The sequence below is a fragment of the Ahaetulla prasina genome, chromosome 9 (genome assembly GCF_028640845.1).
Source record: "Ahaetulla prasina isolate Xishuangbanna chromosome 9, ASM2864084v1, whole genome shotgun sequence".
Classification (NCBI taxonomy): Eukaryota; Metazoa; Chordata; class Lepidosauria; order Squamata; family Colubridae; genus Ahaetulla; species Ahaetulla prasina.
The window spans coordinates 927,857-951,631 of NC_080547.1; the positions used below are offsets into that span (position 1 = coordinate 927,857).

General features: G+C 48.9%; 2 protein-coding genes across 6 annotated transcripts in view; one reads left to right on the forward strand and one right to left on the reverse strand.

The window, feature by feature from the left end:
- Nucleotides 1–486, reverse strand: part of DUSP11 (dual specificity phosphatase 11) — a 13,459-nt gene extending 12,973 nt beyond the window's left edge. Inside the window, exon 1 of the mRNA XM_058194029.1 lies at nucleotides 116–486. Coding sequence (XP_058050012.1) covers nucleotides 116–486 — 371 coding nt within the window. The remainder of the gene's footprint in view (nucleotides 1–115) is intronic.
- Nucleotides 468–23,107, forward strand: KANSL3 (KAT8 regulatory NSL complex subunit 3). 5 transcript variants are annotated; one of them, XM_058194018.1, is made up of 22 exons: nucleotides 468–609; nucleotides 1,692–1,968; nucleotides 2,169–2,339; nucleotides 4,451–4,541; nucleotides 4,771–4,956; nucleotides 5,765–5,896; nucleotides 7,175–7,291; nucleotides 8,645–8,746; nucleotides 8,878–8,949; nucleotides 9,887–9,961; nucleotides 11,184–11,341; nucleotides 12,318–12,381; nucleotides 12,973–13,167; nucleotides 13,664–13,817; nucleotides 15,491–15,670; nucleotides 17,360–17,444; nucleotides 18,217–18,374; nucleotides 19,895–20,007; nucleotides 20,462–20,684; nucleotides 21,065–21,213; nucleotides 21,492–21,651; nucleotides 22,259–23,105. In XM_058194018.1, exons 2-22 carry the CDS (start codon nucleotides 1,751–1,753, stop codon nucleotides 22,849–22,851), a joined length of 3,396 nt encoding a protein of 1,131 aa, XP_058050001.1. In that variant the 5' UTR covers nucleotides 468–609; nucleotides 1,692–1,750; the 3' UTR covers nucleotides 22,852–23,105. The 5 variants fall into 5 exon arrangements, with proteins under 5 accessions (XP_058050001.1, XP_058050002.1, XP_058050000.1 ...); XM_058194019.1 differs by having other exon boundaries at nucleotides 478–609; nucleotides 1,696–1,968; XM_058194017.1 differs by lacking the exon at nucleotides 468–609 and adding an exon at nucleotides 1,062–1,199.
- The last annotated feature ends 668 nt before the right edge of the window (nucleotides 23,108–23,775 follow it).

Genomic DNA, 23,775 nt, shown 5'->3' on the forward strand with positions numbered 1-23,775 from the left:
GGCGCGGGGAGGAAATCGCGCCTCGACAGAATCGTCCGGTTGGGGCGGCACAGCCGATGCCCGGGGAAGCTTCCCTCCTCCCGCCTGCCCCCCGAATACCGGCCGCTCCGCTCACCTGTCGGGCAGGCCCGTCCGCCGCTTCGGCATGGCCCCCCTGGGGCCGCAGCCGTCCTCGCCCCGCCCGTCGCCACCTGGACGCTGTTGCCCGGGAGACCCGGCCTCCGCCGCTTCCGGCTTCCGGCCGTGGGCGGACCCAGAGCTTCCGGTTCGGCCCTGCCAGGCGGGGCGCAAGGGTGGAACCCGAGGGACTCCCGCGACGCCGCTCCCGCCCCGCGCAGCGCCACCTGCAGACGGGCCGAGGTAGCGCGCATGCGCCCAGCCGCCCTCGGCCTGCTCCTCCGCCCAGGAGAGCCGTTCCGGGCCCCGAAAGGGGAGGCCCAGCCCGCCGGCCCGCGCGCCCAGCCTGCCTCCGGAGCCCGCCGCCATCGCCCTCCTCGCCGCCGCCCGCGCCCGCGCCCTCCTCCTCGCGCGTGCGCAGAAGCGCGAGGCCTGGCCGGGTCAGTCACGCCGCGGCGGCGTCGCCGCCCTGCCGCTCGGCTGGGGAAGCAGGTGAGAGGCGCTTCCGCCGGGGAGGGGGCGGCGGCGTAGTCCTCGACGGGAGCTGTAGTCCGGGAGGGGCCTGCGGTCTGCACATGCTCAGGAGCGCCGACGGCCCCCACCCTCCCTCCTCCTCTCACGTCGGGTGGGCCGCGCTGGGGAGGCTTTCCTGCTCGGCGGGCCCGAATGGAGCCGCCTCTCCCGCGGGCCGGTCCCGAAGGGGTCTGGGCGGCGGGGCCCCGGGGCTCCTCATCGCCTGCGCTTTCCCCGGGGGGCCCCTGGAGCCGGAGGGGGGAGGGCGAGGGGGGCCCCTGCAGGGCTCAGTCTCCACGCCGAAGGTCAATGGGGGGGGCGGTTGCAGCCCTGGAGGTCTCGGGCGGCTTCCGATGGCCGTTCCGGGCTCCCCTTTGGCACCTGGAGGCGGCCTGGCCTGGCAGGGGAGAGGATCCCGGCTGCGGGCCCATCAAAGGTGCGCCTGGCTTCAGGTGGCCGGAATCCTTCTGGACCAGCAGCTCCTGCAAGCCTCCCCCCCCCCGCGGAGGCTGTGGCCGAAAAAGGCTTCGTCCGGCTGGAGCAGGAGGATCTTGTCCTCACCTGCACAGGTGATGCCCGCGGAGACCTGGCAAAGGCTGCCTTTGACTGACTCGACCCGGGTTCACCTGCAGTGCAAACTCTACCTTGGTGACCCGGCTCCTCCTCGGTGCCATTTAAAGTGCCGGTTGTTCTATGCAGGACGCGATCTGTTGGAGCAGATTCTCCCGCTGTGATTGGTCTACCTGGGAGATTTGATCTACCTGGGAGAGGCTCGGCTGCATTGCAGCGGCAGTTCTCGCCAGTCCTAGAAGGCGTTTGGGTTGCGATTCCCTCCGGTGGGATGATAGTTCGGGCTTTGTTACTTATTGCCTGCTCTTTTTTAACATCTGTATCTTGTGATCTATTTCATTCGACATTTTAATCTCGAAATTGCAAAGAGTACTTCAGAATTGTAGCGGCCTGCGATTAATCAATAGATAAATCGGGGCTAACGGAGAACGCAGCCCTAGTTTGCATTTTTTTCACGTGCTGCTTGTTCATTCGTTCTCCTTCCCTCCCAGACAGGACGATGTGCAGCTTCGAGAGCAGGTTGCGTCATTGCTGAACACCAAGACTGAACATGTCTTATCGAGGGAATGAGCGTGATTTTCAAACCTCAGCACGGAGGATGGGGACCTCTCTGCTTTTTCAGCTGTCGGTCCACGAGAGGGAACTAGACTTGGTCTTCCTGGACCACAGCTATGCCAAGCCATGGAGCGCCCACCCTGATGCCAGTAACGCTCGTCCCACACGCCTGCTGTTTGTCACTCCCAAGCGACATCAGGATAATAGCACTGCGTGAGTTGCCTCTTTCTTTCTCGGCCTTCCGTGTTGGGCTGAACATCAATGGGGCCAACACCGTACATATTGGGCCCATGTTATTTTGAGTACTGTATGTATTGCCTGTGTGCTGATTTTCTTTAAGCTCATAAGCCATTAAAGAGGAACAGATGGTTACAAAATGCTCCTTATCTTGAAACTGCAGTATCTCTTTCCAGGGAAGCCGATCTTCCTATCGATGTAGAAACAGTGACACCAACACCCGTGCCCCTCTATGACAACCAGAAGGCCCGAACTGTGATGAATGAGTGTGAACGCCATGTGATTTTTGCCCGTACAGACACTGATACACCACCTCCACCTGAGGACTGGGAGGAGCATATGAACAGGTATAAAAATGAGTGGCAGGAGTCACAGAAAAAAGCCCTTAGAAGTTCTGCTGATGTTGCCTCTGTCTTGTTTCTGATGCTGGGTATAATATGGAGATATATAATATTAGAGTTGTAAATTTATTTTGAATTTCAAAAGATGGTTTCTAGTCATCTCAGATTATACTCTGAACTATGCATCGTTCTAATAGAATAGAATAGAATGTTTATTGGCCAAGTGTGATTGGACACGCAAGGAATTTGTCTTGGTGCATATGCTCTCAGTGTACACAAAAGAAAAGATACCTTCATCAGGAATCATAAGATACAACACTTAATGATAGTCATAGGATACGAATAAGCAATCAGGAAACAATGTCAATAAATCGTAAGGATACAAGCAACAAATCATGTTAATTGATGATTTGTTAATTGATGATTATACTCTGCTCATCATCTAAAATCATACTATACTGATAAGGTGTAGTTTTATGGGGTCCTTGGTGCTCTCTGAGCTTTCTTGTTTCTATTACCCTAACTAGGTTACATGATCAGCGCTAGTAAGGAGTGCATCAATATAGCCTGCCTGTTGGTGGGGGTGGCTTTAGGGATTCTTTGGGCTTTTTTACCAATGGCTCTTCAGCTGCTTGATTGGGGTATTGTTTACTTGATTGTTGGTCTGAAGTTAACCTTGGAGTTAATCTCTGCTGATCTGGGTGCTGATTCCTGGTGGGTAGGGGCTGGGGTCTTTTTGTTCCCTTTTGGGCAGGTTGATACTCTCTTTTGCACAGTCTATAGGTGTTGCTGATGTCTATGTGTCTATTGATGGCTTCTAGAAATTCCCTGGCATTTTTTGGACTTGGCCTGGTCTAGGATGGTCACATTTTCCCAATGGAAACTATGGTTAAATCGGTCTCTTATGTTGTGAAATTTTCATCATGTCTTCTGACTGCCAGCTGGGGTTCATGGATACGTTCTGCCAGTCTTCTGCCTGTTAGTCCTACCTAGTGGTTGTTGTGGTCCTTACAGTGTATGTTGTAGATGACTCCTGTTTTTTCTTCCGGGGTTGCTGGGTCTTTTGAAGGGCTTCAATTGGCTTGCGTGCTACGCCGATTCCACATGGTTGTAAGAGTCCGTAGTTGTAGGTTAGAGAGAAGCATTATAGGAACACTGAGCATGCATCTTCCAGGTTGAAGGTTTCTTGATCGAGTAAAAGACTGTGAGGTTTCCTCTGATGGGAAAAGTGGGAGGAAGAGTCTAGAATTGTAATCCTGGAGTAAACATTTACTACAAGGAGACAGATCTCATGACTCTTGGGCTGGCCTCTAATACTTTCTCACGGTTGTGAGACTTCTGTGATAACCCAAAACCTGAATACATGTACCGCCAATTTGGGGATGTACTATAATAGCACTTAGCAATACTTATATACTGCTTTCCAGTGCTTTCCAGCCTTCTCTAAGCAGTTTACAGAGTCAGCCTGTTGCCCCCAACAATCTGGATCTTTATACTGCTTCTCTAATCTGGGAATTGCTGGTTCCTGCGTTACCAGCTGCAGCACTTACTGTGACTTCCATGGTAGAAGAAATATGAGGTGTTAATGTACTAAATGAATGAATACAACTTAATGCAGCTGTGCTACTCTGGAGAAAAATACTTTTAAGTACGCTTCTAATATTTAAATGGAAAACTCTTCATTGCCACGACATGTTCATGGCTGTGGGCTTCCTCCAGGGTGGGGGCATCCGTGCACAAACCTCCCACGTGCTGCGAAGAGGCTGCTGCGGCCTTAGGAACTGACATTTTGAGCTGCCCTTCCACTTGGTACGCCCAGCCCTATCACCCAGTTGGGAAAGGGCAATGGGAGCGTTGTGGTCACTTCCTCGAGGTTCCAGCAATTGCCTCAAGGCAGTAGAGGTCAGGTTTAAATAAACCTTCATTCTCCACATTCAGATGCGCAGCAAACGTTTGACGGTGGTAAAACTTGCTGTTTCCTGGTCTTTGCCTGCAAAAACAAGAGCAGAAGTAGATTTTCCGTTAATCTGACACAAGCACGAGTTAGAAACTTCTAATGCAGTCCTGATTTTTTTTTCAGGAGCCGGATTTTTTATAATGGAATCTTTCCTTTACAGAACTGGCTGGACAATGGCCCAAAACAAGCTGTTTAATAAGATCCTCAAAGCCTTGCAGTCTGACCGACTGGCCCGATTAGCTAACGAAGGGGTAAGAATCTCCTGGCTCTTGCTCCTTTTCCACCCCCTTTCCCTGCGTTCTGCACTCGCAGCTGCTCCATCAGCTGGAGCCGGAATACGAAGTGTAATCCCTACTTTGTTTAATCCCTACCTTTTGTCCCATTGAATCTGGGTGCTTCCATTTTACCACCAAGCTTGAAAAGAAGGGCTGCGATACCACAACTTAGTGAGGATGTTTTTTCTTGGTTGCTTTCCACAAGGCTTGCAATGAGCCAGTGCTTCGAAGAATAGCGGTGGACAAATGTGCTCGGCGGGTCCGACAGGCTTTGGCCAGCATCAGTTGGGACGCCAAGCTGATCCAGTGGCTTCACTCCACTCTGGTAGAAACACTCAGTCTGCCAATGCTGGCTGCGTACCTGGATGCCCTGCAGACCCTCAAGGGAAAGGTGATGGGAGGGAAGCGCTTAGGAGCAAGGGCTTGTTTTCCATGCCTTTTATTTCAGGGTCTTCTCCCCTATAGAGAAGATCCTCTTGGTTTTGACACGAGAACCCAAAGTGCCAGTTCTGACATTGTACAGGTAGCCCTTGACTTAACGAGCCTAATCGAGCCCAGCATTTCCGTGGTTGAGACATTTGTTAACTGAGCTTTGCCCCATTTTACGACATTTCTTGCCACCGCTGTTAAGTGAATCACTGCAGTTGATAACCTGGTTGTTCAGTGAATCTGGCTTTTCCCCATTGCAAAAGGGGATCGTGTGACCCAGGAACACGGCAATGAACCACTTGCCAAGCTTCTGAATTTGGATCACATGATCCTGGGGCCGCTGCAGAGGTCATAAGTGTGAAAAACGGTCACAAGTAACTTTTTTCAATGCCGTTGTAATTTTGAACGGGCACTTAATGAACTGTTGTAAGTCGAGGACTACTTGTATTGCAGTTTTTTTGCATTGTAAGTGGCGGTGGAATGGATTGATGAGGAGACACCAGTGGGGAGGTGTGAAGTGTAAACGAAATGCCCCAAAAGAAGGACTGATGTCCTCATGAGAGCAGGTGAAAAAGGAGTTGAAATGTGTGTTCCAGAGAACGATCTGGTTCATTCCAAGACAGGCGTTTTTGTTTTTGTTTTCATTTGGTGGAGCATAAGAATGATGTTCCAAAGAAGGAGAGGAGGGTGATGTGTGCCAGCAAAGTCAAAAGTGGATGGTCCAGGGGAGGTTCTGGGCTTCCACAGCCTGTATTGTTGCTGGGTTTCAGATTCCCTCCCTGATTGACCGGATGCTGTTATCTTCAACTGCAAAGACGGGGGCGGCTGGTGCCGAGGCCTTGTCCCTCTTGCTGAAGAGGCCCTGGGATCCAGCAATCGGCGTTCTTTCCCATAACAAACCAGTAAGTGCACTTCTTAAGTCATGCGGTTATTCATAAACAACTAGTGACAACATGAACCATCCTGTCTAGACGAGTGCTCTCGTGGCGGCAAGTATACGAACCAAACCAGAATCAATTCTTTGTTATTCTTAAAAACAGAGACAGGTTAAAACAAGACCCTTCCAACAAACCAATGTTCTGAAACCTTCTCTGGCAGTTTTACTTTGGCTTGCCCTGTTTCCTTTGGGTCAGACTGCTGGTCGGCAGAAGCCCAGGACTCTCTGTCACGGTTGTTCTAGAAGGCTCTCTCCTGCGTGTGTCCTTCATTGGCCGACAGAGGAGAGTTGCACAAGAGAAGCTTCCTCTAGGTGGGAAACTCTGCAAAGGTTAAGATGAATTGGGATTGAAGGAGGCCGCTATTGAGATGGTTGCCTGCGCCCGTGTTGTGACCCAGGCCAAAGTAGGTAGTAGGAAACTCAAGTCAGTTTAAAAACAAACAGACTTTATCAGAACAGCTGAGAATTAACTCATTCTCAGCGTAGTCAAAACTAAATCAAAGCAAATTCTTCCTAACACAATGCTTCAGTCTTATCACCAACCTTGGTCTAATTAGGCAAACTGCCAGAGGCCTTTCTTGGCAAAAGTTCAAAAGACACCAATATAACACAAATGCAACAAGACAAAGCTATCAACGTTGTTTTCCGGCAAAGAGCCCAAACGCCGTTGCTGGTCTTGTAAGCCTCATGGGAGGGGCCAATCATCTCTTGGCCCTACTCCCGAGTCGTCCTCTTTGCCTGAGCTGCTCTTGCCTTCTGGCAGCTCTTCTCATTCGTGCATTAGGAACAAGCTCCTCCTGTTCCTCTGCCTCAATACTGTTAGCCTCTGGAGGCTCTGGAGTCTGCACATCACTCCCTGATGGCCCTGGCCCCACCTCAGCCTCCGATGCAGAGTCCTCATCCGGGCCTTCCCCAGCCTCTAGGACTGGCCCATGTTTTTCCTCGGTCTCATCGCTGTCTGACTGTGTTTCCAGCTCCGCAGGCTGCTGGCGGACCACAACACCCACTCAGCCCAGTACGCAGCGGTTTCTCTTGATTCCACTGCCAATACAGCAAAAGCTTCCCTGCAGGACAGCTACGTAAACCTGCTGGAAATTCAGTTTAATGCTTGAAAAAAGTTTTTCCCCAGCAGACCCCTGTAATTAGGCTTAAAAACAGAATCCCTGGAACAGCTCAAAGAACAGATTTCTGACCTGTTAGCCACAGGGTCCTTTGAATCTGTGGTGTTTTTCTTCTTCTCCAGAGCAAGTTACCCGGTTCTCCCCTCATCCTACTGGCATCATCTGGACCCTCCAATTCCATGTTCCCCACTTCTCGGCGGCATCGATTCTGGCAGTCACAACTCTCATGTCTGGGAAAGGTTTGTACCATTTTGGCGTCCTGAAGTTGAGACTTTGGTTAGGGATAGACCTCCATTGGCAAGGGTTGGGAGGGAGGGAGGGAAAGAAGGCAAGTCCCTATGTTTGCAGGTGAGGCTGTGGGGGCCACGTGCCTTCCCACCTCCTCCTCCACCCTTCCCAATCCATCCGTGTGAAAGTGAAGCAAGAATCAGTCGGCTTACCCTTTGCCTCCAGCAATGAAACAACCCTGCCTAGTTTGGTTTCTGGCTGCCCGTGCAGCTCTTCTCCTCCTTCCCTCTGGGGATGCTCTCGTTTTCCTTCTGCTCAGATACGTTCCACCTTCCAGCCTGATCTAGTTTGCAGGAGACAGAGAGCATCAGAAACCCAGAGGTCAGAAATTGGCTTAGCAGGTGGCAGCTGTGGCCAGGATGACCTTGGCACAAATTCACCATGGATGTCAGTTCATTCATGCTTTTTGGTCTATTGCAGTGCCCCGTACATGAGTCTGCCCTTGAAGACCACTTGGGTATACTACATACTGATTTTATTCAATGTATTTGTCCACCCATCACAAACAAGCGGCTGTAGGTGGCTAACAATATATATATATATTTAAAAGGCAGTAGGAAACACCAGAAAGTACAAAACAAACAATTGGCAGGTGAGATTAAAACAACCAGTACTACAGCCATTGCACATAGAATTTTTTTATTTATTTTTTTAGAATTTTTTATTGGCCAAGTGTGATTGGACACACAAGGAATTTGTCTTGGTGCATATGCTCTCAGTGTACATAAAAGAAAAGATACCTTCATCAAGGTACAACATTTACAACACAAATGACGGTCAATATATCAATATAAATCATCAGGATTGCCAGCAACAAGTTACAGTCATACAGTCATAAGTGGAAAGAGATTGGTGATGGGAACTATGAAACGATTAATAGTAGTGCAGATTCAGTAAATAGTCTGACAGTGTTGAGGGAATTATTTGTTTAGCAGAGTGATGGCCTTCGGGAAAAAACTGTTCTTGTGTCTAGTTGTTCTGGTGTGCAGTGCTCTATAGCGTCGTTTTGAGGGTAGGAGTTGAAACAATTTATGTCCAGGATGCGAGGGGTCTGTAAATATTTTCACAGCCCTCTTTTTGACTCGTGGCAGGTTGTTAGCCATTGTTTTTTCTGCAGTTTTAATTGCTTCTAACATGCTCCCAGCCAGAGCTTGAATTCTCAAGCCCAAGGACGCTTGGTAAAGAGATGGGCAGCACACACATTTAATAAAGAAGGATAGTAACACAGTCGCCTCTTTAGGACCTTGTGGCAGTAGAACATTGTGGCTCGACTCTGATGGTTGTTTCTTCTTCCGGGCTACCAGGTGATCCCAGTCGCTACCCACCTAATGAACAACGGCAGCGGAGTTGGGGTGTTGCAGTGCCTAGAACATATGATTGCCACCATGCGAGGCAAAGTGATGGAGGTGAGGTGGGCCCCCCGTGTTCTGCCCTGTGAATCCAGAGCCCTTCTTTATTTGTTAGTTCAAAATAAGCTGCTGGCTGTGATCTTAAGACGGCCAATGGTTTGGCTTGGCTTCTCTCTCCCTCCCACCAGATCCACAACCATTTCTCTCACAAGCCAGTCATCCTGATTGGATGGAACACGGGAGCTCTGCTAGCCTGCCACGTAAGTACCTTCCCTGCCACCTGTCCTGGTTGCTCAGTCGCGACTTAAACATTAGGAGTTGGAACAGAGCACGGGAATATTAGCCATCATGTTATCAAGGAAACTTTCGGACTGATGGATCCCAAGACAGAAATGGCCTTGCCTGCTACCCCAAAGACTTCATGAGGCAAGTGGTTATTCTGGCTGATGCTTTTTAAGGCACATCAGACCAAGAACGAAGCTGATCCAGATAGTGCTCAGTTTATGAGAACAGTTCCACAATTGCTGTCGTTAACTAAATTCCACAGTCATTAGGTGAGGCAACTTGCCCCCTTCCCACCATCAAAGTCAGTGGGGAAGCCGCAGAAAGTTGCCAATCCCAGGTCGGCAGGCAGGTAGGTGGCTGTGGCTGCAGCTGGGTGAGGGAGGGAAGGAGGGAGCAGGGGGCTGAAGCACAAGTGCAGGGAGGAGCTGGAGGAGAGGGGGGTGGGTGGGGGAAACTCACTCCAGGGACAGGCAGCCTTCCCTGCCAGCTTCCTCACTTTGAAAGGTTGATGGAGAAATGGCCGCATGGTCAAGGACGACTTGCCGTTGCTTTTTCCCTTGTTGCCTTACAGCTATTGTGGTATAAAATGCCAATGGGATGGGAGCTTTTAGCCATTTGGTTACCTACAAAAGTGGTTTCTCACCAGCTGCCTGGTGGCGGCCATTGCCTCTCCCCCCCCCAAGTGGCACAGTATATACATGGCAGACCAACCCAGCCTGTAGGTGAGCTTGGGACACATCTTGCTGCCCCTCACTGTCCCTAAGGAGTCCTAAGGCCACCTAGGAGCATCTCAGATTTGCTCTCTTGTTTTCCTCCGTATCGGGTGGCTTTGCTGGCCTCGCCCAGCTCAGAGCTTGTGCATCTGCAGCCCTTCCACCGAGTCACCTGCGGCCCCTTTTGTTTCCCCACCAGGTTTCCGTGATGGAAGATGTCTCAGCGGTTGTGTGTCTTGGATTCCCTCTCTTAACAATAGAGGGACCCAGAGGGGTAAGAATGAAACGGGGCCCGGGAAGTTTCTGGTTTGAATCGCACTCTTTGTCTTGCTGTTTTGTGTTCTGCAGGTTGTCTTCTTTCTTTTTATAAGACCAATGCTAAGAAGATTATGTAGAATAGAATAGAATGAATGAGCTGGAAGGCACCTTGGAGGTCCTCTAGTCCAACCCCCTGCTCAAGCAGGAGACCCTATATACCATTTCAGACAAGGGACAAGTGTCCAGTCTCTTCTTAACAGCCTCCAGTGATGAAGCAGCCACAACTTCTGGAGGCAGCTTCTGTTCCACCGGTTAATTGTCCTCACTGTTAGGAAGTTTCTCCTTAATTCCAGGTTGCTTCTCTCCCTGATTAGTTTCCATCTATTGTTTCTTGTCCTGCCTTCAGGTGCTTTGGAAAATAAATTGACCCCTTCCTTTTTCTGGCAGCCCCTCAGATATTGGAAGGCTGCTCTCATGTCAACCCTAATTCTTCTTCGTTGCTGCTGTTGTTCGGTTGCTAAGTCATGTCTGACTCTTTGCAACCCCATGGACCTCCCCCCTCCCCCCTTCTCCATTGTCTCCCTGAGTCTGCCCAGACTCATGCCCACAACATCACTGGTGCTACCTGACCATCTCATCCTCTGCCACCCCCTTCTCCTTTTGCCTTCTGTGGGAGAATGGTGGCATATCCCTTTTTTAAAAGGTTTTTTATTAATAATTAAAAACATTGGACATAGATATGATATCACTGGTTCCAAGCCTCTTCCAACACTTTAAACTAATACATAATAAACTAATGATAATATATTTCTTAAACCTTATACGTTATTTACACATAATGTAATAACAATTTATACCTTATTTCTATACAGTTATACATATCTATACATATCTATACCTATCTATACAATTCACATACCCATTTATCTATAATAACGTATATATTTCTAGTCTAACACTACACATTTGTCTTGGCTATCCTCCTTTTATCTAACCATTCATAGAATTTTACCCGGATTTTATAGTACAGTGTTTCGCTTTTATCCTTGAGTTCCAAGGTGAGTCTATCCATTTCTACACAGTTGAAAATTTTTAGTCGTATTTCTTCTTCAGTTGGGGTCTGTTTTTCTTTCCACTTCTGAGCAAAAGCTATCCGTGGAAGGATGGCGTATCTCACCTTCGCCATGAAATGCTCTCTCCGCTGTAACGACTTCTGTAACGTTTCTTTTGGGGCGCAGGATGTCGATGACCCTCTCCTGGATATGAAGGCGCCCGTTCTCTTTGTGATTGGCCAGAATGCTCTCCAGTGCAACACGGAAGCCATCGAAGATTTCCGAGAGAAGCTTCGAGCGGAAAACAGCCTGGTGGTGGTGGGAGGGGCTGATGACAGCCTCAGGTGGGTGAGCGTCTTTGTCTCTAGTACTGTCAGAGAAGGCGGATGATGGATTCCACCGGTGGCTCAGGGAGTGACAGGCACAGAAAGGGCCCCACTCACAAAGACTCTCAATGTCTCTAGCCTTACTTGAATGCCATAAATTGGGGGGAAATAAATTAGGAATAGAGCTTGCAAGAATAGGGAGGTGGTTGATTGAATAATAACAGATCCCATCTGCCCCCCCCCCCGCCCCTCCCACTCTGCCTCCATCCTCCCTCAGTGTCTTTGGTTTTAATGTCTGATTTTAACATTTATGTTTTAACTGTATATGTGACTATAAGCCGTCCAGAGTTACCCTATGGCAAGATTGGCAGCCAATAAATTTTATAAGTAATAAATTAGTAAATAAATAGGTGTGGGTGGGTGGGTGGATGAAGGGGCATGCAGTCTGGACCCAGCTTAAACTGTTGAAAGCTGAAAATAGTAAGGTTCTGCAATGCCAATTTCTTTGAAAAAAAATAAATAGCTTTTTTGCTGTTTGTGTGGTGCGCATGGATCTGTGGATGGATCCAGGTAAGAATCACCTGCCCAAATTGAGGGAAATGGCTGTTTGTCTCTCTGAATTGTCCCCTGCTATTGTCCCCTGCTTTCTGATGGTGAGAAGTGCCAAGAAGGAAGGAGGGATGATGGGAGCAGAGAGCTTTGAGGAAGGAATGTAGCAGAAGGTAGCCTGGAACGAGAAGAGGGGGGGACGGGGACAAGGAGGAAACTCAAGACTGCCCCCCCCCTTGACTCTCTTTGTTATAAGAAAGAGGGAGGGAGGGAGGGAGGGAGAAGCTCAGCCAGCCTATCAGGAACCTGCTGTCAGAAGTCATAAGGTGGAGTCCTTGTGTTGTCCTCTTCATGACTTGGTCTACCTTGAAGGGCTGACAGGTGAAGATAAGGAAAAGGACGTAAAATTCCCTCTGGATGCTGACAAGCTGCTTTTTTTTAATAGGATAAGCAAAGCCAAAAAGAAGTCAGAAGGCTTGACTCAAAGCATGGTGGACAGGTGCATCCAGGTGAGAGCAGCTGCCTCTTCTCTGCTCCTGCCAGCTCACTCTGGCTTGCAGGTCTTCCCCCCTCGAGCTGATGCGGCGTTTCTTCTTCTGGGACCCAGGACTCTCTGTTCTCTTAGGGACACCTTTGACTAGCAATAGGATCTCCCTGATTGGCTGGCTTTGTAGAATCGCCTCTCTACAGGTAGTCCTCAACGTATAACAGTTCGTTTAATGACTGTTCAAAGTTACAACGGCACTGAAAAAAACGACTTACGGCCATTTCCCCCACTTGTCTTGTAGCATCTCCAGGGTCACGTGGTCAGAATTCAGAGGCCTGGCAACTGACTCATACTTACCATGGTTGCAACATCCCTTTTTCCGACTTTCTGACAAGTCAGTGGGGAAGCCAGGTTCACTTAACAACCCAGGGTTACTTACTTACCAACTGCACTGATTCACTTAAAGACTGTGGCAAGAAAGTTTGTAAAACGGGGGCAAAACTCACTTAACAAATGTTTCACTTAAGAACGTAAATTCTGGGTTCGATGGTGGTCGAGGACTGCCTGTCCTTTAGGATCCGTGCAAAGGTGAAGCTGCTTCTTTCCTCTGCAGGATGAGATCGCTGACTTTCTGACGGGAGTGCTCACTCGAGCAGACAGCCACCCGGGCCCTGATCCTCGGGATCTGGACAAGAAGAGAACCGCCCGGGAGGCAGCTAGGCGGGATCTGTCTTTCGACCTGCCGGACAGGAACAGCCGGCCGGCCTCTCCAGCAGCCAAAATTCCAGCTTCCCCTTCTGGGTCAGAGGTGAGGGAAGTCACAGAGGGGAAAGAACCGTTGTGCCCCTCCCCCCCTCCCCCCAAGGCCCAGAGCAAATGCTGGATAGAAGGTAGTTGCTAGGGGAGACTCCTTTTTTTTTTTGGTGATCTTCTCTTGCAAGGTTCGCCAAGCCTTCTGGAGGTCTTTGTGTTCCTGGAGCAGAGGCATCCAGTCGGCTGCAGCTGGAATTCAGTAAATTTGGGGTTTGATCTAGCAGGATTGCTTTCCTGTAGCTTTTACTTGGAGAGGATCACATTGCAGGCTGCATGGAAATGAAAAATCCAGTCGAGCCTTATATGTGGGCAGTAATGAATCTTGTAGCTGGGAAGATGCTCACCTTGAGCACCGCTGTCCTGCAGTGTTATGCCTCTGTGGGATGTGACAGGAGGAGCAGGGCTAGGAGGCGGAGAAAGGCCGGGTTGGTGAGCGTTAATCCTTCTCCGTGTGCTGCCGATTTCATAGAGCGGAGGCTGTTTTTTCCTAGGAGTTCTCCAGTGTCTCCAGCAGCCCTGCCTCCAGCCCCAAGGCTAAAATGGCCGTGTCTTCTCTTCAAAAGTCCAGCCAGGTTGGTGCCAGCCAGTTGCTGAAAAGGTCTGTGCAGCGAATGGAAGGAGCTGTGATGTACAAGCAAGCCCAAGGTAAGGCCAAGCCCTTGTTGTGGTGCTGCAGATGGGCCATCTCCAGTGGCCTCCATCGAGCTCCTGCTTTGGTCTGCAGGCATCCTTCAAGATGGGGCTTCCTTCTCCGGGGGGATCCCAGTGACAGCTTGGGAGCAGAGGCCAGGTGACAAACGGTAGGCAGAGCCAAACGGCCCCTTTGGATGTTGGCCTAAGCAAGCACAGCCCGGAGAGAGCAGCTGCTCCCCACTGTTGAGGGGCAGAGCTGGGCCTGCCCTGCTGCTCTGCTTTCTCTCTGAACATTGTAAAATGTTGTTAGTATGGTGAGAGGCATGAAGATGATGATGATGAAGAAGACGACTTCCAAAATAAGCAGAACCGGTTAAATTGCATGGGGAACAAGATGGGGAACCTTTGGTTAAGCACAATCAGAATTAAAGGGATGAGGGGGATGCTGAAACTTCTCCCAAGACATGGAATCGCTCTTTAGTGGGAAACCCTTGAGTTACATAGAGGGAGCCCTTAAGTTACTACCAGTCACTAAGTGAAGAGCTTCCCAGAGCTACTTGCAACCCAGTTTGTGGCCAGGGCATCGCATCTTGGGTGGTTGGCAACCAGCCTGCATTTATGGCTGTTTGCAGTTCTTCACAGTCACATGACTAAGATTTTTGGTGGGTCTTTTTTTTTTTTGCCAGAAATTGGCATATTTTGCTAGTTTTCAACAAAAAATGCCATTGGGTAGGATGGGTTTGTTTAACTACGCCATGTTCACTTAACAGTGGTGGCATTTGTTTAACCAGCCACCTTATTTGTTTAGTGACCACTTCCAAAATGGTTATGAAATTGGGTGCAGTCACATGGTGACCTGCTTAACGACTGCCACAATTTACAGCTGTAATTTCAGGCTCAGTTACGGTCACGAGTCAAGGATTACCTATAATTCATTGCCTCTTTTTCTCATTCATCCCCTTGTGGGTCAGAATGTTTTTCCGACTTCTCTATTTTCTTAGTTTTAGATGGATAGCTAAGCATTTGTTTTGCTTTTAAGTGTCAGTCGTTGACAAATACAACATGTACTCTTGTTCTGGCCTCTAGATTTTGTTCATATGAGTTGCAGAACTATTAACAGAACGCTCCAAACCAGGTCTACTGAAGAACAAAGAGCTTAGTTCAGTGCAACTCACATCTGAGAAAGTTGTGAAAGATGTTGTGAAACGGCACGGAATGACGTTGGTTGTGGCTAGGTTGATTTCCAGAAACATCCAGTCACCCTGTGTCCGTCCAAGTTCATTATTTGTTCTTCCTGGGAGAGAGATTCGATTTCTGATTACAGGATAACTTTAGAGATTTGGAATGTGTCTTCCCTTTATTATTAACCCTGCGTATAGTAAGAGTTGCTTGTGCTGTGCTTTGAAGGCAAGACATTGAAGAAGGTTAGGAGAAAGAATTCTAGACATTTTGTTAGAAATAAGTTAGGATTGGGCTCTTAAGAATGACCTCACGTGCTCATTACAAATTGTGGACCTTTAGTCTCTACCCTTCCTTAGAACAGAGCCCTTGCAAGAAATTTGTGCTTCATATAACCGGTTTCCTCAGTAAAAACAGCAGGGATTCTGAAGGCAAAGAGGAGGAGTCCTGGTTCTTCCTTGGGCAAGCCGCTGTTCAATACTTCTCCTGTATCCTTCTCTCTTCAGAGCTGTCCCCGGATGTAGGGGGAAAAGAAGAGCTTCGGAAGCAACTAAAGAGACATCAGGCCTCCAGCCCCACCCATGGCAGCAAATCTTCCAAGCGAGCCAAAATTAAGGTGACCATCGTCTCTCATGGAGAAGCTGCTGGCTCCGGAAACGGCACCTCCTTGGATGGACCGCCAGAAAGTGAGTCCCGAGAACCGGAACCACTAATACATATCTGGAGGTGGGCAGCGCAGAAGATAAAGTGGTATCCCAGGTTTTCCTTTGTTCTGGTCAACTGTGAGCAAAGCAGGTTTGATCTGGTGGCTCGGTTCCTTTCTGGGATAGGAATCTCCTGAAATCCTGTATTTTCCAGCCTGCAGAGACTGGGTGGAGAGCTCGTTCTAAAGAATATTTTAGCATTACTTAGCCGCAGTTTTGGTTTTGTGGATGTTGTCGCTATGGTTTATAAAGCATAAATGTAAGTGTACAACGCATTACGGAGACAAAGGGACACGTAGCACTGGGTTGGAAAACTGAAGATTCTTGTGAATTTTGATCGATGAGAGGCAGGTCATGACTCAGAAAAGATCTTTCCTGATTCTGGAAGCTACTCCTGAACCCATTATCCTCTCCTGTGATTTGTTTGGTGAAATGTTTGTGTTTTGTCAGTTGCATTTCATCATGTGGTGAAGGTGATTGATGGATAGCAGAATGAAACTTCGTGAAAGCTGCCTGGGTTTTTAAAAACTCTGATGGTTGCTCTAGTTGACTTTCAACTCTGCCCTTGCCATGGCTTCCCAAAGGTAACACACCAGCACTGCCACCCCCCTCCTCCCGGCCAAACAGCTGGGATTCACTTGAGACGGGCAAGCGCTTCCATGGACTCTCTCAGGATTTCTCATTGGAAAAGCCTTTGTTTTAGTCAGTTTTTGCCTAACTTGTTTTTGAACGTGGTTACCATAGGGGTGTCTGTCCCCCCCGGGCTGTGGTGGCAGCAGAAGCAATTGCAGACCGAAGGGTCCTTCTGAGTGAGGAGCTTAAGGCTTTGGAGTCATTTCCACCCTTCTACAGCAGCCCTTCATGTGGAGCAGGACTGAATAAACCAACCTCAGCACACTAGGACCTGGAGACTTCCAAAGCTGTACAATATTACACTTCTTTTAAAAATCTGCCTGAATACTTAAAATATTCAACAGTAAAAAAAAAAAATACCGTACAAATTAACTAATTTGTATTTGGTCATTGAAGCATAAATTTATCAGCTTTGAAAGTCTCGGCTTTTTTTTTTTTAAATGTAATTATCCAAACTTTATTTCTCTTTACAGAAAATAATGAAATGCAGAAGTAAACTTGAACCAAACAAGAATTCCCTCTTACCATACGTGGACAGGAGAAATGAGCAAGACAATTTGTTTGATTTGTATCCAAACGCTGCAATAAATACATAATTTTAACTCATTTCTGTTCCAGTGTATTTTATAAATATTTTAGGAGAATGCTGGCAAAAGTCAAACCGATTAAGAGAAGTCCTGCTGTGAATGACTGACTGATGAGAAGAGGTGTTTGGCTAGAGAAGGAATCAGGAGAAAGAGATAGTTGGTAGAGCTGCTGCTGCTGTATCTCATTTATGAAGGCAGGGGTGGAGCTTCATTGGTTTTCTTGCATGCTGTAAAGACTGAAGTTTGGTGTGGAAGTTCTTTGACGCCTGCTGAGTGAGCAGCAAAGTATTGTGGTGTTTTGCGTCTTTTCCACAGTCGGGACAGCTTATGACCTGCGAGATGAATGTAGTTCTCCCCCCCCCCCAATCCTTTGTACATTTTGTTAGAATGAGGCTGATTTTGTATGTTAGGATTACCTGATTCTTCTTAAATCTATATTTTCATTTTACAGTCGCTGCAGGAAAGCCTGTTGCTGTGACTTTGGGGCAGACGATGGCCGGGGCAAAGGAGGTGACAGGATTGCTCGCCACTTCGATGTGAGTATCTGCAGACACAGCCCAAGTTGCTGGTTTAGATGGCTTTAAAAGGAGAAAAGCCTCTATTCTGGATGGCTTGTTATGCTTCCTTCAGATCAGAAGCAATAAACCCACAAAACAGTCATTGGGAAGACTTTCTTCCCTGGCGTCAGGCTACCAGGGAGCATCTGCCTGGGCTCCAGCAGGAACTTGTGGTGAAGATGGATGAGGATTCCTTGCGGGATGGAATCTGGGCAACTGAATGGAGCTAGCAGAGCATTTAACGGCCAGATGCCCTTCCCATTGTGACCAAAGAGAAAAATATCTGCCTTTACCTAGGATTGAACTCACAGCCTCCTGATTGTGAGGCGAGAGCTTTACCTCCAGGCACTTATAAGGTCCATTGCACCATTCCATGAGGATGGAGGACGATGTCTGCCTCTTATTAATGGGGTATTGGCCTGATCTAGCAGAACTCTGTTTTTTAGAGAGTTACGTGTCATGTGTCAATTGTGTCTACACTGGCACGTATCAGAAGAAATGCTGCAATCCAACCACACACACAGAAGGCAGGTGTGTAACCGAGAGGATGCCTAAAGAGCAGGTGCAACAGCAGCTGTATGCAGGGAAGCTGAGACTCGGGGAAAACAATATTTTGTGTGCAAGCAGTTCCACAGCTGCCTCTACCAACAGCTCATTTGTGCACAGACGTCTATGTGCATAATCCATCCAGCTTGACTGTCTCTGACCAACTTTCTAGCTCCATAACTGCCTTTCCTTTTTCAATTTCTAGGCCAAGTCCTGCAACAGACAGCCCCTCCTCTATCAGTCCCACACCCTCAGTTACAATTCCAAGTAATACAGCTCCTAGTACTTTCCATGCTCTGCAGAACAGGCTTGTGACCAGTGGCACCCCTTGCTTGCAGGCCCAATCTGCCGGTGCGCTCCCAGGTAAATGCAGGCTGTGATTCAGACGCAGCCTTCGGGTGGGTGGGTGTGGGTGGGTGTGGGGTGTGTGTGTGTGTGTGTGTGTGTGTGTGTGTGTGTGTGTGATAGGAAGGCCTCCTTGTCTTTGGCCAGATTTGGAGACTGCTTGGCCACGGTGGCCTTCCTGGCATAGGCACAGTGGAGCAGATGCCTATCCTTGTTTTAAGTCTCTTTAATCCGTCTGTTTAACTATATCATGTATATAACTCCCTGACTCATGTGTAACAACTCTGGATGGCATACACAATAAAACAATCAAAATAGATTTATAAAACAAAACAAAACCATAATCCAAATAAAGATAAAAAACAAGATGGAGAAGAAAACGTTCAGGAAGGGCATTCCAGTTAACCATCATGTAACCATCTAGCATACCCTTTATCATGGGATCCCCAGGCTGGTGGAGAAAACCATGTTTTGAGGTCCTTCTGGAAGGCCAACAAGGTTGGAGCCAGCCTCACCTCCGGGGGGGTGGGGGAAGGGGGGGAGAAGGATGTTCCAGAGGGGAGGGGGGCACAACAGAAAAGGCCTTCCTCCTAGGTCCTGCCCAGTGAAACTCCCTGGCTAACAGCACCCATAATGCAGTGGTGAAATTTACTACCGGTTCGCTGGCTGTGCATGCATGCCAAATGCGCACTGTGCATGTGCAGTGCACACCACCCACCAAATGTGAGGTGCACGTGTGTGCACAGTGCACACCAAAAGGAGGCACGGGGGAAGTAGAACAGCACGGGGGGGGGTGATCAGCTGTGGCGCGCTATCCAGAGCCTTTTTTTTTTCTTTTAAAAGTATTTTTTCTACAACTTATTCGGCCAAAAAAGTGCTTTTAAAAGTAAAAAAAAAAAAAAAGATCACGTGCCACTTTTTAAAACCATCTCTAGAACCAGTAGTAAAAAAACGCTAAAGTAAAAAAAAAAAGTTCTGACGATTGCACATCGGTCACCTGTCGGGATTTTTTTTTTACATTTTTAACTACTGGTTCCAGAGAATTGGTAGTAAAAAATGCTAAAAAAGTTTTTAAAAAAAGTTCTGACAATTGCGCGTCACTCACCTGTCTGTCAGATTTTTTTTTTTTTTACATTTTTTACTACCGGTTCAGCGAACCAGTAGCCTTTTTTACTACCGGTTCTGGCGAATTGGATCAAACTGGGAGCATTTCACCCCTGCCATAATGTGCCTCTTGGGCTGCATCTGGTGGGACAGGGACATGTAAGTGGGAAGAGGCCTCCATGCCGTCCTTCCAAGTCAGTGGAATATGGAGACAAAATCCTCAGTTAAAACACCTGATGACAAAAGAAAGCAGTGGACCTTCCAGAAGAACTGCCACATCCAAGAGGTTCTGATTCCTTTCCAGAGGGACTCAAGAGCAAGTGTGAAGCTGCCTCCGATATACAATCCCAACGACTCAGCCGACATGCTGTCCTCGATGGCCAGGAGCGCTTGAGTTCCCTGATGTGGCATTTCTGTCTTCCGTTTCTCTTTAGGGGCAGCTTCGGCCAGCAGCCTTCTACAAGGCTTGAGCTTCAGTCTGCAGGACATCAACACGAAGCCCGCTCCTCTTCCAGCCGGTGTTGCCACTGCTGGGTCCTTGGCACAGGTAGGCGGTAGAGGCAGCACAGGCCTGAGGGCAGCGGCTCATGCCAACCTGCAGGAGTCCATTGTTAAATTTTCTGGAATTTTGCAAGCTGGTTGAGAGCAGAGCTAAGCTGCAACATCTCACACACAGCTAGCAGTGGGGCAGCAGCAATGGCAGATCTGGGTCTTAAACATTTACGCGCACACCCCTACCCCTTTTGGTAGGTGGAAAATGTGCATTTTAATGGAACGTGGCAGTGTGAAATAATGGGCAGAGTCTGACCAAGTGGAAACCTGAGTATGAAGCTCAAGAGAAGGTGAGCTTAAGGGAACTTATAATGAGTCTCCACTTATACAAAGGATGGAGGTGAATGATCACTTCTTTGCCTTCTGGAGAAAGTTTTTATTCTTCCTTTTTACAGGGTGTCCATATGTAAAAAAGGAAGAATAAAAACTTTCTCCTTTCCACCGTGCAGAACTCAACCTTGAAGACTCCAGCACCCCTCCAGGGCCTGAGTGCCATCACGACCAGTGGAAGCACAATCGTTCGAACAATCCCAGTTGCCACCTCTTTATCATCTCTCGGAGCCTCGGCTAGCGGGAAGCCCACCACCATTCATCAGCTGCTTACAAATGGGGGGCTGGCCAAACTCGCAAGTAGCCTCCCTGGTTTGGCTCACATCTCTGGTCAGGGGACAGGTAAGAGTCCAGCTGCACGGGAAGTTCTTGGTGTGACCGACACTTGATTACGTGTCTCCATGACACAGTTTGAGAAGAGAGCATCCGAAGTGTTGGGAGTTGAACCAGTACCAGTGCCAGCAAAGTTTGCCTGGTTAACCTTCAGCCTTTTATTATTTCATATGGACTCGCCCCACAGGTTTAAAAAAAACTCACGCCTCATGGAGATGTGCCATTAAGGCAAACTAAGGTACAGTTGCAATGTTCATGGTCGAGGCCCAGCCTGGGAAAATATTCCCCACAGATTGTCTTCCTGTCCAATCAGTGGGGCTGTTGGGAAAGGCTCCCTGCTGGAATGTGGATCTCGGGGCCTCCGGTAACTCTTGCCTCCCCTTTGCCAGGCTTAAAGGCCCCAACTACCATCACAGTGACCCTCCGGGGACAGGCCAGTCGAGCCACCACACTCGGCCAGACCACGGTGGCAGCAGCTGCCCAGAGCCAGTTGGAGGAGCAGACGCAGCTGCTGCTGCCCCCACCACAGCTGCCCCCGGTAATGTGCGAGGGAGGGCGATCGGAGCCCAGGGAAGGAGGGGTTTTGCCTTGTGTGTCCTTGGGAGAGGTTCAGGCAGTAGTGGGGGGATTGGCATCCTCCTGGAGATCCAGTTCTTGGTGGCCGTGGGGAGACCCAGTGAAAATCTGCTCTTTCCTCTCCTAACTACAACTCGCCAAGATGTTTTGTCTTGCCTTGTGCTGACTGCAGCATTCTTGGAGCACAGCACAATTTTACTGGCCTCCCTTTTGGCTCACCGTGCCTGTCCTATTTTTCAGGTTGCAGATAACGCAGTTGGGAATGTGGCCTGCCCAGCTTCCAGCCCCATTCCTCCCGGTAAACGGTTGCCACAACTGGACCCTGGCAAAACCCAGAGTGCCGAGAGACTCCCTTCTGACCCCCCATCTCACCCATCCTCAACGGTCTCGCTCGCTGTAGGTGAGAAAGGTTTGCTTTCCCTTCATGCTGCTAGAGCCACCGGGGACTTTAGGCGTCTCCCTGTTAAATAGCACCCAAGAATAAAGGGGAGGCTCTTCTGGTTTTAAATATCTGGATCAGACTTTCTGACAGCTGCTCCTTCCCTGATGATACCTGTCATGGCTAATGCGTAATGTCCCAACTGTCCCCCTCCGACTTCTGTTAACCCCAGCAAAGCATCGCCTGCATGAAGCCTGGCATTAAAAATCGTTTGATCGGCAATTCTGTAGTGTATTTATGCATTTTTAAGAAAAGGCCAAAAATCCTGGAAAGTTTACTTCTTGTTCACTTTCCTGACTTTCCTTGAATCATTGCCATATTTACAGGTTCACCGAAATTATGAGACTAAAGACACTCAGTTGCTAGAGGGTAGCTTGGAATGCCTGGCTCATTTGAAGGCTGCTAGCAGAGGTCACCCAGTAAGAATTAGAGAACCATTTGATCAGTCCGTGGAGGTTTCTCTGAGGAATCCGGGCCTATGACGCTCAGCAAAATCCAGGAGCTCAATTACAGGAGTTGAATGTTTAACTTCACATGAACCATCTCCTTTGTCCTTCTCCTTGTCTAGTAACTACCACCAGCCCCATGAAGACCCTCTATGTGATGTCAGATGCCAAACTGTCGGCACTCACAAAATCCGTCATGGCAGAAGCTACGTCGTCTGTCCCCCTGAAAGCCACAGCTGTCCAAACAACCTCCGCTGCTGGTGCTGCTGCCGCTGGTTCCTCTACTACTGCTTCCTCCCCTCCTGGAGCTGTGACCTTTGCCACCTCGACTGGAAGCAGCACAGCTGGCGGTTTGGGGCATTCTAAAGTGGGGCCTGTTTTGCAATCAGCTTCCAAGACACTGATACTCACCTCTACGCTGACAGCTTTGAAGGCTGATCGGAGCCTGGGACAGAGAGGGGAGGTGACCCTGGCCAAAGGGCATGAACTTGGGACCATGGAAACTCTGGGCAGGGTACCATCTGTCATGGATGACAGCAGCACCATCATCCACACCCGGGAGAGCCTCACAAACAGACATTTGCTTCCACAGGGTATGTTGCCTTCCGCAGCCGGCACCACGCTTATTACTTTAAGCAGCAACCTAGCCGGCTCCTCCATCATCCCTGCAGCTGGGGCTGCCCTCAGTCAGAAACCAGGACCTCCCACCATTTGACTTTTGTCTTCTTGGCTTTACCATGGGAAGTAAAATTTGAGGCACCGCTTAGCATTCCCGGCTTCCATGACAAGAGGACACATTATTTGGTTTCTTTGACCCTTTTAATAAACTTTTTGTGTATGTAGCACCTTTTAATTGCTCTATAAAGGACTGGCCTTTTTTTCCACAAGTATTAAGTATGGGCTAGAATGATGCTTCTATTTGGAGTTCTTGAGTGGACCTGCAGTGTGTGTAAGGGAGGCATAACCATTTCATTAAGGACGAGGTCAGGCTGCAGTCAGTGCATCAGGCCCTTCCCAAATAAACAAGGTAAAATGGCATAAATCGGGGTGTCAAACTGGATTTCTTCAGGTCAGCATTGTAGTTCGCTGTGGGTGGGGGGGGGGATGCCTCCTGCAGCACCCTGCCAGCCAAAATGGGGCCGTGTACGAGGCCCCCCGTGCCCCATATTGGACATCAGAGTGTGGCAGGAGGCCATCCGGGCCAGAAACAGGACACGCAGGGGCCCCCACCCCCAGCGCCCTGTTTTGGCCGCCCTGAGTCCTTCGGGAGAAGGGCAGTGTACAAATTAAAATATTATTATTATTAGCTGCCAGAGGCACCGTGGGCTGGTCATTTGCTATTTTCAGGCCGGCCCCATGGGCCAAATTTAAGCACCCTGTGGATCGGATCCGGCTTTCAGGCCTTGAGTTTGACACCCCTGGCATAAATGGAAAGGATCTCATGAATTGGAGAGGTGTTAAAAAATTTCATCTTGCTCAGTAGCAGCAAGTGTTAATCGGCAAACAAACTGCTGGTTTGTTTTTGCTGGGCCTCTGGTGGCTCAACAGACTAAGCAGTCTGTTATTAACACAGCTGCTTGCAATTACTGCAAGTTCAAGTCCCACCAGGCCCAAGGTTGACTCGGCCTTCCATCCTTTA

Bases quoted from the DNA above. Each gene is read 5' to 3' on its own strand.
- KANSL3 (XM_058194018.1), top strand. From the start codon at position 1,751: ATGTCTTATCGAGGGAATGAGCGTGATTTTCAAACCTCAGCACGGAGG. The intron at 12,382-12,972 runs GTGAGAGCAGCT...TTTCCTCTGCAG, and splicing joins TGGTGGACAGGTGCATCCAG to GATGAGATCGCTGACTTTCT. The intron at 17,445-18,216 runs GTGAGTATCTGC...TTCAATTTCTAG, and splicing joins GGATTGCTCGCCACTTCGAT to GCCAAGTCCTGCAACAGACA.